The sequence below is a fragment of the Magallana gigas genome, chromosome 2, assembly GCF_963853765.1.
Source record: "Magallana gigas chromosome 2, xbMagGiga1.1, whole genome shotgun sequence".
Classification (NCBI taxonomy): Eukaryota; Metazoa; Mollusca; class Bivalvia; order Ostreida; family Ostreidae; genus Magallana; species Magallana gigas.
In genome coordinates, this window is record NC_088854.1 from 9,313,583 (window position 1) to 9,332,979 (window position 19,397).

At 33.9% G+C, this 19,397-nt stretch overlaps 2 protein-coding genes across 2 annotated transcripts; one reads left to right on the forward strand and one right to left on the reverse strand.

Moving 5' to 3' along the window:
• Positions 1–9,384: 9,384 nt before the first annotated feature.
• On the forward strand, positions 9,385–11,421 carry LOC105320755 (uncharacterized). Its single transcript, XM_034460275.2, has 4 exons — positions 9,385–9,661; positions 10,268–10,474; positions 10,723–10,983; positions 11,158–11,421. The coding sequence occupies exons 1-4, from the start codon at positions 9,650–9,652 to the stop codon at positions 11,419–11,421; spliced, it is 744 nt and encodes a 247-aa protein (XP_034316166.2). The 5' UTR covers positions 9,385–9,649.
• LOC105325387 (uncharacterized) lies at positions 11,418–19,003 on the reverse strand. The gene is made up of 12 exons (XM_066074902.1): positions 18,654–19,003; positions 16,923–17,096; positions 16,355–16,447; positions 15,970–16,059; positions 15,270–15,543; positions 14,853–15,135; positions 13,981–14,217; positions 13,710–13,786; positions 13,250–13,357; positions 12,679–12,893; positions 11,888–12,052; positions 11,418–11,758 (listed from the first exon to the last, which is right to left on the reverse strand). Exons 1-12 carry the CDS (start codon positions 18,851–18,853, stop codon positions 11,464–11,466), a joined length of 2,211 nt encoding a protein of 736 aa, XP_065930974.1. The 5' UTR covers positions 18,854–19,003; the 3' UTR covers positions 11,418–11,463.
• Positions 19,004–19,397: the final 394 nt, after the last annotated feature.

A 19,397-nucleotide genomic window follows, 5' to 3' on the forward strand; every position in this document is an offset into this window, starting at 1 on the left:
TGTCATAATTATCAATTGCAAGGGAATGTAAATAAAGCAGTACCCCCCTCAGAAGAGGCCATTACCAGTGGATGTAAATAAAGCACAATACACCCTAAAAAGAGATCATTACAATGGTATGTAAATGATGGTAAAGCGAACAAAGAAAGAAAGAAGAAACAATCTAAGGAATCCACTAAGGAGAGCGATAAAAAAGACCCAAGATGGAAAACATGCGGCAACAGGCCAGAGAAATACCTTCTCATCAACACAGCAGGGAAATCAACAATTAGATTCCTCAAAGGAAGAGAAAAAAGTACATACCAAACAAATTTTTGAAAAGAGTGGAAAATAGTTGGCAGGATAATTTTCTAATCCTAAATGAACAACGATAACAACACCAAAATTCAGTTCTCGAAATTCAAGGCTTGGAGACACGTTCAGAGGCAGTCCAACAACTACCATTTTGGGCCAGAATCCCGTGCGAAGTCAGAATCTTCCTCTGACGAGTCGGAATTCAACATAATCTTTGCAAAAGCCCTAATTGTCCCTGGAAAGCTTAATATTTAAGACTGCGAGAAAGCCAAGATATTAAGCCCCAGCAAAGAGCAAGAAGGAGATAAAGAAAAACAAAGTTGCAATATTATCAGGATTGGGGTTATTTGTATCCCAATTTCAAAGAAGTCTTATCTATAATGACGTGACCTCAAGAAAAAAAAAGCATCTTCTCTCCTCAGTTGCTTGTATAGTGATGAGCAACTCAATTCTGTCTCATTACCGTTCAAGCTACCTGAGGCAGAAAACATGTTACCTGCAATTATATAATCCACGTCTAGGTATCGGCAAAACGACCTACACGATGTTGATGAGAAAACATGATTAAAGAGGTTCGCTCCTGAGGTTTTTGAATCCACCCCGCAACGCAAACAGTCAAAATAAAGTCATGGTGTCGTAAAATATTTAACTTAATAGAAGGGTATCATGAGATATTTTTAATCACCAAAGTAGTCTTAAGTTTATCATTTGATACCGTATTTACCAAATTATGTTTTAAAAACAACAATTCATTGTCTTTATTGGCAAGAAGGTAGAATATTAGAAAGACGGTTGCAGGTCATGTATATTCATCTGAACTAAAAAATATCGATATTCCTGACATCTCTTTCTTGGGGGACGATTTTAATGTCGGACAATCCGAGATTATGAGAAAATGAAGGCCAGGAGACTGTTACATAAAAAATGAACTTTGGCTTTATGAAAGATTTGTCAGTGTGATAAATATTCCATTTGTCAGTAGATCATGCACACATGTATTTCGATTTAAGTATGTTTTAGAGGGTATTTTTCACATTTTATTAATTGTTGAACAAAACATGAAGAGACAAAAACAAACATATACACACTTATTCACTCACACACACATTTAAAATGTACGAAGTCTAGAAAATTATACACAAGTAGTTATCATATTGAAAATATTTCCATTTTGTTCGGATGATAAATTAAGGAGAAAAATTAAACAAAACAGAAAAAAGAAACTAAGTAAAGACCAATACATTATTCAAGTAATGTAATAAAGTTTTCAAGCATACCCCATCTTATAGTGAATTTATCTACCATCATTTGAGTAGCACATACTTTTTTCTCTATCAAATAATATGAATATATTTAAAGGTTTCAGCTTTTTCTTGATTTGTAAAATATGTAATTCTTTGTTTACAAAAATCAATAAATTAAGAATATCATTTTTTTCTTTTGTATAACCAAACATGATTTAACACAATGAAAAATTGACATTGAAGTGACAATAGACTGATATTTAGTATTCCAACTGCATCCACAGTTGTATACTCTTATTACAGTAAAAAAAAAAACCCAAATGTTCAATTGACTTAGACTCAGTTGTGCATAAATTACATTTGTTGTTGTTAGTTATTTTACAATTGAATAAATACATATTTGTTCCTAGAATCCGGTGAAGTATTCTATATTCCAGCCATAGCACTTATTATGTTTTGTGAATTTAAAAAGTGTATTTTACATTGCTTTCCTACAGAATGAGTCATCAAGTTTAAATAAAGTTTTCAATTTTTCTTCATGTTTGACAAAAGTACATGTATTATAGTTACTTATAAACACATTATTTACATCTTTGTTGCTTTTAATAAGATAAAATTAGAAATGTATCTTGGTAAAATAGGCAACGTTTTATCCTAATCATGAACATTGTTCACAAATAAACAAAGGACTCTTTTAAGTCCAAGTATAATGATAAATGGTAAATCTACATTAAAACCGTTGAGCTTGATGAACTCTCCTTCTTCATCAAAAAAATCAGATACGTATATAAATCTCTTTTAATACAGTATTTAAAACCACCCCCGTGGTGGCACATGTGGGGTCAAATATGCAAAAAAAGACCCAATTTTCAAAAATCTTCTTTTCTACTCCCACATATGTGACGAAAAACTGGTTGCATAGTTATGTCCATGAAGCCCTATACCAAAATTGTGAAATTCATGACCCCTGGGTTAGGGGTTCAGGCTCTAAGGTGGGGGCCAATATGGCCATATAGTAAAACTGTATTAAATCTTCTTCTCTACTCCGACACATGTGGGCAAAAAACTGAATACATGGTTGTGATGTCCACTAACTCCTCTACCTAAATTGTGAAATTCATGGCCCCTGTGTCAGGGGTTCAGGCTCTAGGATAGGGCCAATATGGCCATATGGAAACTAGAGGTACTGTGAGCAAGCTCACAATTGATACCCCCCGCTGAGAAAAAATCATTACACACATATTTTTGATATTATAGAAAATACTGGATGTATTTATTTCACTGTCCATTTTCTATAAATAATAACTGCTCTATTTTTTAAAACTGTTAATGCTAATATGAGTAAACAAACCAATTTCTATTATTTAATTCCATTTTATTTCAAGTTAACTGTTAATGCATGAGGACATTTGCATCCTTACGTTAACAACCATTTAATATTTAAACATTTTGAATTATTGGTATACTGAGCCCAATTTTTTCCGAAATTTTTTTCACATATTTTTGATACAATGACCTTGAACTTCCTCAATTGACCCTTGGTTCAAGGTCATGGCACACCCTAAGCTTATAAGCAGTCTTTATGTGAATTAAGAACTTCAATACTTATCCGTAAGAAAGATATGGACTAGACACGAATTTTGCACTTTCTGCCAGTGACCTCGACCTTACCCAAATGATCTTGGGTCAAGGTCATGACAAAATCTTAGGTCATAAGCAATCTTTGTGTGAAGCAAGAACTTCAAATGTTTCTCTTTAAGAAAGATATGGACCGGACACGAATTTTGCACTTTTTCTACCAGTGACCGTGACCCTGCCCGAATGACCTTGGGTCAAAGTCATGACACACCTTAGGTCATAAGCAATCTTTGTATGAAGGAAGAACTTCTAATGTTTCTCGTTAAGAAAGATATGGACGGGATACGAATTTTGCATTTTTTCTGCCAGTGACCTTGCCCAAATGTCCTTGGGTCAAGGTCATGACACACCCTAAGGTCATTAGCAATGTTTGTGTTAAGTAACAACTTCCAATGTTTCTCCATCAAAAAGATACGAACCGGACACAAATTTTGCATTCTTTCTGCCAGACCTTGACCTTGCCCGAATGACCTTGGGTCAAGGTCATGACACACCCTCAGGTCATAAGCAATCTTTGTGTGAAGTAAGAACTTCCAATGTTTCTCCATCAAAAAGATACGAACCGGACACAAATTTTGCATTCTTTCTGCCAGACCTTGACCTTGCCCGAATGACCTTGGGTCAAGATCACGACACACCCTCAGGTCATAAGCAATCTTTGTGTGAAGTAAGAACTTCCCATGTTTCTCCATGAGAAAGATATGGACTGGACACGATTGCACAGACAGACGGACAGACAGACGGACAAGGTGATTCCTATATACCCCCCCCCCCCAAAACTTCGTTTGCGGGGGGTATAAAAATGTATTTAATCTTGGAAAATCTTATTCTCTACTCCCATATATTTGTTAAAAACTAAATGCACGATGTTGATGTCCATGAGGCCCTCTACTAAAATTGTGGAATTCATGACCCCTGGGTTAGGGGTTCATGCTCTAGGGTGAGGCCAATATGGACATATAGTAAAAATGCATTAAATCTTTTAAAAAATCTTCTCTACTCCCACAGATGTGGGCAAAAAACCATGGTTAGGATGTCCACTAACTCCTCTACCTAAATTGTGAAATTCATGGCCCCTGGATCAGGGGTTCAGGACATGAGGTGGGGGCAATATGGCAATATAGTGTTAATGCATATAATTTGTAAAAATTGTCATCTCTATTCTCACACATCTGTATAAAAAACTGACGAATAATTATATTTACCAGGACGTCCTCTACTGAAATTTTAATTTTCATGTCCCATCAAGGATGGGTTTTGACTCTAGGGCAGGGCCAAAATGGCTGTATAGGTGTAAATGCATATAATGTTAAAAAAGCATCTTCTTTACTCCCACACACCTGAGAGGAAAACTGAATTCATGATTTTGTAGACCAGATCGTTTAGTTTTTCGCCAAAATTATAGGTTTCACAGTTCTTTTTCAAAGATTTCAGGCAGGGAGGTGGTCATCATTACAAATTTATATTTTTTCTAATCCAGTATGAAACCTAATTAATTAGATGCATATATGAGACTCCTCGACAATTTTTTGTATGGTTTATATACTACTAAGGTGACCGTTAAGGCCAATTGGCCTCTTGTTGGCTAATGTCAGCCAATGAAGGCTTTGATAAGAGTACGTTGTCTACTACCCAAAAACTAGGAATTATATCAATTATACCAAAGGAAGACAAATGTAGGGAAAACTTAAAAAAAACTGGAGAACAATATCACTTTTAAATGTATCATATAAACTTATATCAGCGTGTATTGCAAATAAATTAAAACAAGTTTTAAATAATATCATCAATGATATCCAAAAAAGGATTCTTAAAAGGCAGATTTATCGGGGAAAATACTCGTTTTGTATACGATATTATTCAAGAATCAAATATAAGGCAATTCCCAGGAGTGCTTTTACTTATAAACTTTGAAAAAGCGTTTGACTCTAGCTCGTGGTCTTTTATGCATAAACCATTAAAGAATTTAACTTTGGCCCCAATATTATAAGATGGATAAAGACACTTTATACAGATGCTAAACAATGTGTAATTCAAAATGGAAATTTTTCTGATTTTTTAGTGGGCGTTAGTGTCATGTTAATTCATGTAGAAATGAATGAGGTTTACGGAAATAATGTTTCCGCGCATATTTTTCTATTATTAGGCAGCAAGCCAGCTATGTCACATGTTATTTGTAAAGCGCGATTTTTTAGTGCGCCAATTTTTTTGAGCAACAAAGAGCAAGTTTTAACTATTTTTCGCAAACTCACCCACCCACACCAGTTGTATTACTGCAGACATGCCTTGTATTTAGCAATTATGGGAGGTTACTTTTTCACATGTACATGTTGTATTACATGTATGTTGTTTGTGTTTAATTGCAAATTGTATATTGAGCATTACAAAAAGTAAAATTTTGTAGGCCCACGATACTGTTGTTTATTTGAAGTAAAGACAAGGTGATCTCATTTCACCCTATTTAATATATGTGTAGAAATAATGGGTATCATGATTAGACAAAATAGAAATATTAGAGGTATACATATACAAAAAGAATACTGTTTGTTTCAATATGCGGATGATACAATAATGTTTTAGATGGAACAAAGAAAAGTTTAAAAGCAGCCTTAGAACTGCTCTTCCAATTTCAAAAATATTCAGGATGAAAACCTAACTTTCGAAAAACAAAGACAATTTAGATAGAATCAAATTCTGGAAGCAGTGAAATTTAATGTTCAAACTTTAAAATACAATGGACGAACGAAGACTTCAATGTATAAGGAATTAAATTTAATTCAAGTGTTACGAATTTTACAGAAATAAACTTTGAACCAAAATTTGCATCAATTATCAAAGAAATAAATAACTGGAGTAAAAGACAGTTGACTCCTTTAGGAAAAATAACGGTCATGAAATCACTTTTATTACCCAAATCGACCCATCTGTTTATAACTTTGCCTACACCCTCTAAACAGTGGATAACATAACTTATTATTTGAAATGGAAAACATAGGTAATCATAGATTACTAAGCTCACCGAGACGGAGCATCACCCTTATGAGACATCACCTTCATAAGACCACCTTTATCATTTTATATGAAAATCATACTTTATGATCTTGGATATTCATGGATTCTGTTTTGACAAAATATCGTATATCATCTGATAAATTTTTTTATGATAATCATATGTTCATATGTTAATCAATACAATGATATAAAATTAAATATTTCTAATATAATATATATCATATAATAAATAAAATACCGTAATAAACAATAATGAGATTTGATATTGTAACGTATGATATGACATTGTATTGTGTTATACCTTATTGTATTTGATCACATAATACAATATCATAAAATATAATACAATATAGTATCATATTACAATATCATATTACATAATACATCATAACACTGAAACATGATATGATATTATATTGTATAATATAGAATGATATTGTATTGAATGACACTGAAACATATTTGATACATTATATGATATTATATCATATAATACAATATAATTTGATTCCAACATTGTATCTTATCAAATGATACAATATTATGTGATATGGTAAAATATTATAAAATACATTATTATATTATACATATTGCATCATATGACACAATAAAATATATTACAATATCATATAATACAATTTCATGTGATATGATAATATATCATATAAACCAATATCATATCATACAATATCGTATGATACAATATTATATAATATTACAATATCATATAATACAATTTCATGTGATATAATTCTATATTACTGAAACCAATATCATATACAATATTGTATGATACAATATTATAGAATATACAATATTGTATCATAGGATACAATATAATATTTTGCAATATCTTATGTAATTGTATCATGTGATAAAATAATAAATTAAAAATACAATATAATATTATACAATATTGTATCATAATATACAATACTATACATAACAATATCATGATACATAATCATATCATAAAATATCAAAAAAATTGATACAATATCATATCGTATCGTATAACTTTTTATAATATAACATGATATCATATTGTATCATATCAAACAATATTGTTTCATATCATACAATACTTTATCATAGGAATCATGTTATATCATTTATCAACAAACACATCTATCTATCGAGCTGGTTTGAGTGAGGTAGGAGATTTCTTTAGCATCCTTGATAATGGAGATCAGGCTCTGATTCTGAAGCAACCTCTGCATTTAATTTATAATAAAGTTAAATCAACTATGCAAGCTATCATCTATAAAACATGTGACCTGTTCCAAAAAACTAAACCTCATCCAGCATCCGAAACCTATGGCTCAGATTCAGCATTCAAGCCCATCAGGTGCATTTGTATCATAAGACGCATCATCCATGCAATTTTGGTGAAGTTTGGACCAGTAATAACTAAGATATCATCATCAGAGGGCACTAGCAATTAAAACCTTAACTTCCTCCAGCATCCGCAACCTATGGCTCAGATTCAGCATCCATGCCTGTCAGGTGCATCTGTATCATAAGACACACCATCCATTCAAGTTTGGTGAAGTTAGGACCAGTAATAACTAAGATTTATTTTTTAGCATCCTTGATAATGGAGATCAAGCTCTGCATCTAAAGCTACCTCTGCGATTCATTCATATTACAGTTAAATCAACTATACAAGTTTGAAATAGTACTATCATCTATTAAACATGTGACCTGTTCCTAAAAACTTAATTTTATCCAGCATCCGAAACCAGCTATGCATTCAAGCTTGTCAGGTGCATCAGTATCATAAGACGCACCATACATACAAGTTTGGTGAAGTTAGGACCAGTAGTAACTAAGATATAATCATCAGAGGGCACCTGCAACAAAAACTTAACCAGCTCTAAAAACCTTAACCTCCTCCAGCATCCGAAACCTATTGCTCAGATTCAGCATTCAAGCTTGTCAGGTGCATCAGTATCATAAGACGCACCATACATACAAGTTTGGTGAAGTTAGGACCAGTAGTAACTAAGATATAATCATCAGAGGGCACCTGCAACAAAAACTTAACCAGCTCTAAAAACCTTAACCTCTTCCAGCATCCGAAACCTATTGCTCAGATTCAGCATTCAAACTTGTCAGGTGCATCAGTATCATAAGACGCACCATCCATACAAGTTTGGTGAAGTTAGGACCAGTAGTAACTAAGATATAATCATCAGAGGGCACCTGCAACAAAAACTTAACCAGCTCTTAAAACCTTAACCTCTTCCAGCATCCGAAACCTATAGCTCAGATTCAGCATTCAAGCTTGTCAGGTGCATCAGTATCATAAGACGCATCATCCATACAAGTTTGGTGAAGTTAGGACCAGTAGTAACTTAGATATTGCTATCAATGGGCACCCGCAACAAAAACTTTAACCTGCTCCAAAAACCTTAACCTCCTCCAGCATCCGAAACCTATAGCTCAGATTCAGCACTCAAGCCTGTCTGGTGCATCAGTATCATAAGGCACACCATCCATGCAAGTTTGGTGAAGTACAGACCAGCAGTAACTAAGATACTGCTATCAAAGGGCACCTGCAACAAAAACTTTAACCTGGTCCAACAACCTTAACCTCCTCCAGCATCTGAAATTTAGGACCCAGATTCAGCATCCAAGTCTTTCAAGTCCATAAGTAGGTCCAGATGCATCATCCATGCAAGTTTGGTGAAGATAGGACAAGTAATAGCTTAGATACAGGACCTGCAACAAAAACTTTAACCAGGTCCGGACGCCGACGCCGAGGGTATAGCATAAGCTCTCCTTGACTTCGTCTCGGTGAGCTAAAAATGATAAGGTGTCAAGAACATTATTAGTTCAGAAATACTCCAAATGGTACACTTAGAATCATATATCAAACCACTCAAATTACCACGTTTTAGAGGGTTAGTGAAAAAAATATTAACAGTGGATCCAGCAGTTTCATTGCTGACAATTATATATCAAATCACTCAAATTATCACGTTTTATAGGGTTAGTGAAAAAATATTAACAGTGGATCCAGCAGTTTCATTGCTACAGAGTACAGAATTATTACTGCAAAGATATTGAATCCTTGCTGAAATGATACTGACTACTTGCTGAGAAAATACTAAATCTATGCTGAACAGATACTGAAAACTTGCTAAAAAGTTACTGATTTCTTGCTAAACAGGTGCTGAATTGTTGCTTAAAGCAATATAAGCTGCCAGAATTGCAATTTTTTACAACCGCATTAAAAGTGCTGAAATGAATGTTGATATGATTTTTAACAACACTGCATCGAATATCTACTCTTAATATATCGCTAACACACCTATATTTGATCAAAAATATATTCCCCGACATTCCGTTCACGCATTACAATGGCAGCTAATTAATCCTCGGCGACCATCCCGAAGATGACCGATGTGTTTACGAATGATTCTGATGCTGATCGGGGTGTATCCGGGTGACTAAAGATGGACGGCGAGGTGAGAAAAAAATCTATTTACTAATTATTTTGGCATTTTAACGATGTTATATGTATTTTTACGTTATTAAAGTTTAGGGATCGCTCGAAACATTAATCAGGACTGTCATTCATACGTCTACTGCTTTGAAATATTATAGAAAATTAGCCTATGGCGATTTCAGTGTGGGGCTCCAATAGGGGAAAAAACATGTGAACCCGAATTGCCATTTGTCAAAAACGTGTAATAGTATATCAGACAATATTTGTACATATTAGGCCTAATATTTACAGGTATTTTTTTTTATGCGATAGAAATTAAACTTGAAATAAAATGTAAAACAACTCTGTTTTTTTTAGATAGACAATTGTATAACGTACGTTTTTTACGTGTTGAAAATTCAAAGGCACATAACGCCACTGCAGTAGGGTTCTGAGCAATCAAGCTATTTAAAAAAAATACACATAGATCTATATTCGGAGAAAAGAAGAGCCTGACACTTTTTACATTGTAATTTTTGCAAGTTAGGCCTATGTGTACATGAAGTACGTAAATTGTGAAAATTGAATCCATTGTAATTATATTAATGAAAAAAAAATAGAGTACAAACCAGTAAGTAATTATTAGATTTCAGATAGTAGCAGCAATATTACAACAGATGACGAGAGACCGATTCGCGGTAGGGTTAGCAATAGGAGACGGGGGAGAGGAAGGGCAAGAGGAAGCTCAGGAAGGGCTAGAGGTGGCAGAGGTCGAGGTAGAAGACCAGTACAAGACTTTGGTCAACCGGTCAGAGCAGAAGTTGCTCTAGCCGAAAGAGATCGACAGATGCAGGTAAATTCATACACCTAAGTTTTGAAATTAAGAATCAAATTCAATTACCAGGTACTCCTTTACTGATATTTTATGTTCTAAAAAACCCAATATTGGCTAATATCCCCCTTGTATAAAAATTAGTCTTTGTAAATCATCTAATATTTGGTTTCGTCTAAAATTTATAGCAAAGAGCAGAACATTTTTATTCTATTGTCCTGTTTACTTTAGAGTTTACATATTTTGCATTGTAACACTTTGTTTTTTAGGAAAGGATAGAAGGCCTATCTTTGGATAGTATGAGGATTGCCATTTTAAATGCCTACTACCAACAACCTAGTTTTATTTTCCGAGTTTTAGAGGCAACAAACCATCCATCTAATCCGGTTAATCCTCCATCAGGTCCAATTCCGCCTTCCCCACAAGACATACCATCTTGGTGTCGCTGTACTCACTGTAGGGAAATGCCAAGTGAAGTGGAAAAAAGGTGTTGTAACCAGATTCCACGGAATTGTCACTCAAGATTACTTGTAAGTTTCAGTCTTTGTACTTCAAAACTTGCAATTGAGTTTGCAGGTAGTTGTCTCTTCTTTAATTCTCATCAATTTATTACATACATAATATCTAGATATAATGATGACTATTTCCTAATTTTGTTCTGCAACTGTAACAAGAGAAAGCTAATCAATTTCTTTTTAAATTAGGATTTTCAAAACGTTGTGTTGGACCCCTTGGTTTTGGAGGTGGCTATGAGGTATAGAAATGACATGTTGGCCCAACCTCAGGACCTTGATTACAGCAGGTGCCACAGACATACAGCATATCGACAATATATTCTGTGGATACATGGGTACCTTGGTGTTGGAAACAGACAAGTGATACCAAGCTGCTGCGTTTGGGCAATCCGAGACAGATACCCAGACCCCTCAGGACAATATGTGGGATTTGTTCAAGGACGATTTGGTTAAATAAGAAATAAATTTTAAAATAGGTTAGTTGTCCTTTATTAATTAACTACATTGCCAATCATAGTCTATTGTCTTGTCCGGGTCTTCCCTGTTAAATCTAGAGATCTTCTCAGCCATCAGATCTTGCGTTGGAGGAGGAGGTATAGGAGCAATGGTTGCTGATAGTCTCCTAGGATCAGATGCTTCTAAGATCACATTCCTGTTCATGCCAATATCATCAGAAAGCCTTTTCATTAGAATTTGTCTCAGTAAATCCGAAATATAAGGATACTTTTTTTGTGCCTTAACCTCATTCACAGTCCATCTTCCTCCCTTTTTGCTGTAGTACCTTTGAAGTCTAAAATTTAATATAAGACTCTATTAATTAAACTGAAATTTCGCCAGCAGGAAATTCAATAATTTCTATGTATATTTAAAATCCATAATTTTTAATGTGTTTAACAGAATGCATGGACTTCACTCTCACCGTTTACTCCCATCTTTATTCACCACAACTTCCCTTTCGCAGTGTGCATTATGGTCAATTGCTGCTAACTCATTTCTGGCATTGTATGTTAGTGGACCATAAGAGTGGCGCTTAGAGGCATATTTCAATATGACGTTATGGAAGTTCTCCAATTCGGCTGTGCTCCTGAAGTGTACAGAGAGATAGAAATAACAATCAAAAACACATTATACGAAACAGAAATACTGGTAAAATGAAAAACAATAAATTACTAGCAACATAATCCTGTGATATGCCTTTCAAATAGATTTTTATGCAGTTTGAGAAATTTAAATTTATGAAGATGAAATAAAATTGACCTTAGACAAATGAACAAGTGAGAGTCATGAAACACCTTTTCATTACTAGGTACCAAATATGAGCTAGCATCAAGGGTCAATTGATATAAAGGCTAGACATATGATGTGACCTTGACTTCGGAACAAAATCAACAAATGAATTTACATGCTCTCTCATTTGCACTATTGTTTTTGTGTCATATAAGATCAAAGCTCATTCTTATTTTATTCACTTTTCAAATGATACAATAATGAATAGAACATAATGAACTGGCATTTAATATTCAATTATTGTTAGATTTAGACTAATTAGTGAGTGCTTGAAAAGCTTGTGAATAACATGCACAAGTACATGTTTATCTGAAAATTTGCTAAGCTATAGTACTATTTTCTAAATTTCATAACATATTGCACATTCCATTCTTGCATTGTCAACATTTGTAAATTTTCATGTTAATCTTTATTGGTGGCTACCTGCAATGGAGATAGTAGGGTATTTTCCGAAGTAAGTGTTTGTCCATCACTATCTTTATCAATGCGTCATGAGGAGGAGTCGCACCCTTGAGCCATCCCTTGTCACGTTCAGATGACAGTGGTCCATGTTGGCATTCATTTGGTACATTGTCACCATAAGAAATCATCCACTGATGCTCATTAACAGTATGGTGCAAGATCCCATACCATATTCCCTAAAAAAAAAATGACATGATGAATTTTAAACCAGAAATTTATCAAGTATAACTAAAACTCCGCATTAATTGCAGGAAAAGGTTGCTATGACCATTTTCCATTAATCAACATCTACTTATAGTATGTACAATAATAAGGAAAGTTTTGATGAAAACGAACGGACTTTGTACATTTAGTTGATAATTTGTCTTTGGATCCAATTCCATATCTGATACTGAGGTTCTGCACAAAACAGTTTAAACTTTCTTTAATCCATTTGTTTTACAAAAACCTAAGGCAAATATTCTCAAATTTGCATAGATCTTACACCTCGACCTCTCAGAAAAATGGTAATTTTTTAAAACCAAAAACTTACCACAAACACTTCCGTAGTTTTAGATATATCAGCACAATGCCAAAAATGATTAACTACATCACGGGACCATTCGAGTAGAGGTCTGTTTGTTTTCTGTTCTTGGGCAACCTGTAATTTCAAAATAATTTTCAGAATATTGGATTTGCTAAAGTTCATTCAAAAAGTCAAAGAATGCATTTCTAACCATTCACCATAGAGGAAAGTCTTTTTGCTAGCCATTTCTATTTTTGATTGTGTGGCTTCTTGTTGAACCATTTTAGGAACATGTTTTGAAAGGCATGCCTTTATTCATTTACATGTATAGTACAATTATTATAAAAATCATTGTTGATTGAAGTGATGCCTTAGTCCATAATGGTTTAGGCAAATTTTAACATATCTTACTGGGAGCATCTGAGAGTTTGAAAATTGCAAACATTTCTCAGTGTCCATAAAGAATTTGAATCTGAACCAACCATACCTTCACAATCTTTTTCCCAAGGTTTTTCGCCCCATGCCATATATCGAAGGAATGCTTTATGTTACTGAAATCTTTTTCTAAAATGAAATTCAGACACTACTTTTCAATACATTTTTTAATAATTTCTGTAAGAAAACCAAATAATCAGCTCTAGCAACATTCTGATAAATCCACTTAAAGGTCAAATCTTACTCTTTATAGGCAAAAATCAAAACTTTTTCTTTTTCTCATCTATACTTGAAACCAACATTAATATTCAGAAAATACTAACTCATCAGTGATTCGATTTGTGGGTGAGCATCAGTAACAACCTCCACCACTTTCAGATTTTTGGCAAGCAATTCTCTTAATCCTTTCAAAAAGCAGGCTTTCTCAAGAACAGTGCTCTTCTTATCTGTCATCCTCTTATCCATGGTAACTATTGACAATATTTTCTTTGTTTCATACTCCATAAATGTGTATGAGCAGAACTGCGCACAATGGCCAGGGCTGTCCATTCTACCGTCACCTTCAGAAGTAAATAAATTATTGTCAATTTGGTCCTTTCACTTAATACAGCAACAGCGAATGTAATATCCAGAAATGCTTCATTCCATTTTTTTTTTATTTTCCAATTTATAATTTACTCTATTTCAGAAGTACATACATTAACTCAATGTATGACATGTTTATATTTAACAACTTTTCACAAAAGGGTATTGATCACATAACTGATAAATGAAAAGTACAAAAATTAATACAATATTTTATTCTTATTTTATGTTTCATTTAGCATTACTCCTATATAAAATCATTCTCTATCTTGAAGTCCTCGTTATACACAACAATAATCAAGTTTCTTGTCAATTAAAACCTTAAAGAAGCTCTCTTGATCAGTTAAAATGATTACCAATTAAGATCAAACAGGTAACATTTTGGTAACTAAAATTTTAATTATTAAACTCACCCCAATCTAATTAAAACTAGAATTGTAATTTCGCTCCTCTACAATACGCTATACAAGATCTAACAACATTCTGTATGGGGTCATCTAAGAGTGACCTCAGATGTTGACCAATCAGCACGTCGCCTAGTAAATTTTTGGTTCGGTGTATCTAAGAGGAGCGGAATTAAAAGTATTATTTTAATTAGATTGATTCTCACCCAATATTACTATTTCTTTATCTTGGAACTCTTGTAAAACAATGTCCTGGGATTGAGCCCAAAAACTATCAATTGATGGCACAAGGTATGTCCTCTGTATCTTTAGGTATGATGAATTGCATAAAATAGGCAATTTGATAAACTTGGCGAAGTCGGAAATTTTTTGGTAATTGTTACCCGACAGCAAGATACCTGCGGCAAATACCAAGTCACCACTATGTAATCTTCTATTTAAGATGGGCTGTGAACACCACTTATGTACAAGATGATCACTTTGGCAAACCTGAAAAAGTTAAATTATGTGAACTAGTGCATATGTGTTGGATGAATATGTTTTTTTCTAATAAAGATTTTAACCTCTTTTTTTCTAACCAGGAGCATAAAATTACCATTGTGTGGTATATATGATTATCTTACCCATTTTAAATATAAAGCTGAGGAAATCAATTCTGTTCTAATTGCCACTGGCATTGAACATCCCTTTACAGTGCAAAAAGGGGGTATGTGAGTTTTAGCCAAGTTATAGATTGAACTTTGGTATGATATGAATGGTCTGTCTTCCAAGAAAGTATTGACTTCGGTCTCGCATGTTATTCTATCAATGCATGCATCATCATCCTGTTCATGGAAATGGTCTTGTTCCTCTTCAATTTCTTCATCTTCTGACTCTGACTGAATACCATGATCTTGTCTACAATGATTTCAGAAAAAAAAACCCACACATAAATATATCTGACAATGATATGGTCAGGGTTGTCTCTAAAAATTAAAGTAGAAGGAGGAAATGAAAAAGTAGAAGGAGGTCTGGGTGTTTTACTTTATAGCTACATTGTCTTTGAAATGCAAAAATAGCCGGGTAATTAAGACATTATAGGTAGGGGAATTCTCCGCCTCCTGGGTCTTAAAGACAACCCTGTATGGTAGTACAATATTTAGTCTGCATTATTTAATGTACCGGTATATAGTCTAGCTGTCCCAGACAATAGGCTGTCCCAACACCAATTTTTCAACATTTCTTTTGCTAAAGCGAATTTTAGATGAAAACTAATTTAAAAAATTCATTATGTGAAGTCAATGTTAAAAAAAAACCCACCAACTACCATTATATCTAAATTACCTAAAAGTCAAATCAAAACTTGGCTCGTAGTCTGCATCAGAATAATTATCGTCATCTTCTGATTCATGATTACCCTCAGAAATGGTAAGGCTGTACAAAATACAAAAAAAACGATGATTAGCGTTTTGAAAGAAGTCTGATTAAATAAATTAAGCCCTATCATCTTTGTCTCTCATTAAAACATAAATAATGCAGTAAGTTATTTAGGAACTACCAAAACAATCAACATGCCTTAATTTTATCCAGCATATAATTTTTTATTTATATAACACCTTTTCCAATTTCATTCACAAAGATGTACCGGTACGTTTGAAATCAAACAAAAGGTAAAACAATCAATTTAACCAGGGATTTGAAACTAATCATAGTTTATTTTCATGCTTACTCAAATGGGTTTATAAAGCTGCTTTGTGTATTTTCCACCAAAGACTCTCCTTTTTTACATATTTCCTCTATCCCAGACATATGGGTCTCATCCCTGAAAAATTTAATTAACATGATTCTAAAATGATCACAAGTAATTAGAATTTGTACAAGTGCTTTGATCAATAAAACCGAAGTGCTGAATAAGGATGTAATTTTTTAAATTTTCATTTTAAAAGTTCAAATAATGCATTAATTTTTTCATGAATGGTAATTCACACCATATCTGTACAGATTATACAGTGGCGTCAGAAGCTGAGGGGGCTAGACTAATCATTAGAAATACTGACAAGCAAAAAAAATAAAATGGCTTCTAGTATACCTGTCACAAAATCATAAATGTTTGTTGCATTAAAGGGGGGGGGGGGGGCTGGTCCCTCCATAATGCTACATGTATGTACCTGATGGTTAGGTCTAACTTTGCAAAAAAAAGGGGGGGGGGGGCTTCAACCGTTCTGACGCCTATGTTATATAAGTATACTGTCATCTCCCTCCTACCTAATTTGAGTATGACATATTCTAGGACTTACACAGAGTTTCTTCCAAGTTCGCTTTCTGATGACGATATTTCAGACACACCAGATAAATGGAGAGGCTTAATCATTATTGTAGATTTCATTGGCCCAGTGGTTGATGTTATCAAGTTGTTGGAAGTCTTCCCAGAAATTTCATGAGTAGGTGCAGGGCTGGTTGGTTGTTCAAACCTTTGTAAAAATGAACGGTAAAATTTGACATTTATAAACGTGCAAACTCTTTTTTTCTTCATAAACTGAAAAGTCAACACTGCCTGTATTAATTTTTTTTAAATCATACTATCATGATAATTTCTCGTAACATATTCTGATTTATGCTATTAGTTCTATGTAATATAGTAATTTAAACAACAAATAAATTCGTTTCAAATTACATGTTTATCAATAATGGTGTATGTCTTCATACGTATAGGCTAGGCCTTCGTGTATAGTAAATACATTAATAATTTTCATTTCTAATATGTTTTACGGTGCTACCGTTCTGGCGAGCGCAGCAAGAATTACACATACCTTGCATCATTGTCAACTTATAGTTTTATTTCGGTATTAACAAACGTCAAAGAATTTTTGCTCTACAATAAGTATGCCAAAGGTACTAATTTTAATGGTTATGATACATACAGCGCAACCCCCTACCCAGAGAGAGAGAGAGAGAGAGAGAGAGAGAGAGAGAGAGAGAGAGAGAGAGACCAGTACCTGTTTGTAGGTGTGTAATTTCCCACTTTTAAATTTAATGGTCTGACTGTATGCAATATCTACATAATTTTTTACCTCTTTATTTTTTCATTTTATTCCTTTTTATTTAGTTCAAAATGTCCTATTGTTTATTCCCTCCCTACTCATATACTTACCTGCCTACTGTACATGCATGCACAATATTAGCTTAAAATGGGTCGATATGACCGTAAAGTATGGGTTTTGCTAGTATATATATATAAAATCTCTATATAAAAAAAGATTAAAAACAAATCATATGTCAATAAGCAGATAAGGCAGGTATCGCAGTCTATACTGAAATAGCCAGTACACTCATTACAGATGTTTGATCCACCTCTTAATTTTTCGCGGGAAATATAGCGCGAGTGCACTGTGACGTCATCCATGACTTTGTTCGTCTTTGTTTACGTTTCTCGACTCAATAAGAAGGTATGGAAGCATGCAACAAATCTTTTGAGTCTCGCCAAAGCATATGCAGTACTCAAAACGTGTCTTCAAACTTAAAGTCACCGTAAATTACGAGTTAAAAGTCGGCCATTTTTTGCATAGCACCACGGGTGAAAACATTAGAGAGCATTATGGGACGTAGACAAAAAATTTTGTTTGATGAACTGTAGGTTTAGCTCGTTCTTTTTCCCGCGCACACTGGTTCTTAGAGCTCGCTTCGCTCGCCGGCGCTGCGCGCCGGCGAGCTGCGCTCGCTATAAGTTTATTTTGAAATTCGTTTTTTCATGTTTTAAAAACAATGTTACATATGCTGATCGATAGCTTAATCCTCATAGCAAAGTATGAAATGACAATAGTCCGTTTACCATGTACTTCTGATTATCCCTCCGAGGGCCTCATAGTTTAAAGATTGAACTGCACCCAAAAATGCACAACGAGGAATTCTACTTGGTTTATTGTTAAAGTCTGGACTTGAAATATTCATTTACTTGCTGTGTACCACGAAATACGATTAAGATAGAAATAATGACAAAATATCAGTGTAAAGACAACGATCAAACTTACTTATCAAGCAGTATCTTTGCCACTTCAGCGTTAGATTGAAGACGAAGCGCACACTTTACTTCCATCCAGCGATCGTACTGGTTACCGATGTAAATTCTGTTCTTATTATTTTTTGCATTTATTTCCGTCCGTCGTCTTTTTCTTCCCGAATCAGTCAAAGTCGGCTTTCTCCCTCGCTTCAAACCTGTCGTGTCCGACATCTTTTCTGTTTACCGGAAATATTGCGCTTGCGCATTTGATTTGCCGAATGAGTTCAACTCAAAGGTCATTGCATACGGAAATTATGTCGGAGAAATAAAGTACGGGAAGACCTAATTTCATATTGTCTAACAATTTTTAATTTTAATGGAAAAAATACATCATAAATTAAGTTTAAATGATAAGATTATGTATAAGAAACATATTTTACCAAATTCTCGATTGAATTTTAGGAACACCAAAATAATAATTTTGGCAGCTTGTATTGCTTTAAAATATTCTTCCCTGAAAATGCACTGAATCTTTGCTTTTTCTGAATACTGCCTGGAATGTTCCAATTTCAGGTAGTTTTTACAATATTATTATTTTTTTGCTGATTGAATACTGAAAACTTGCTGACATTTTTGCTGATTATTTTGTTCAGCAATCGCTGATATCTGCCTGGAATATTCCAATTTCAGATATTGAAATTGGAAAAATTTCAATAAATATTTAGTAAAATGTCATCCATGTTTCAGCAAAAAATTTACATGAGGGATAGCAAGG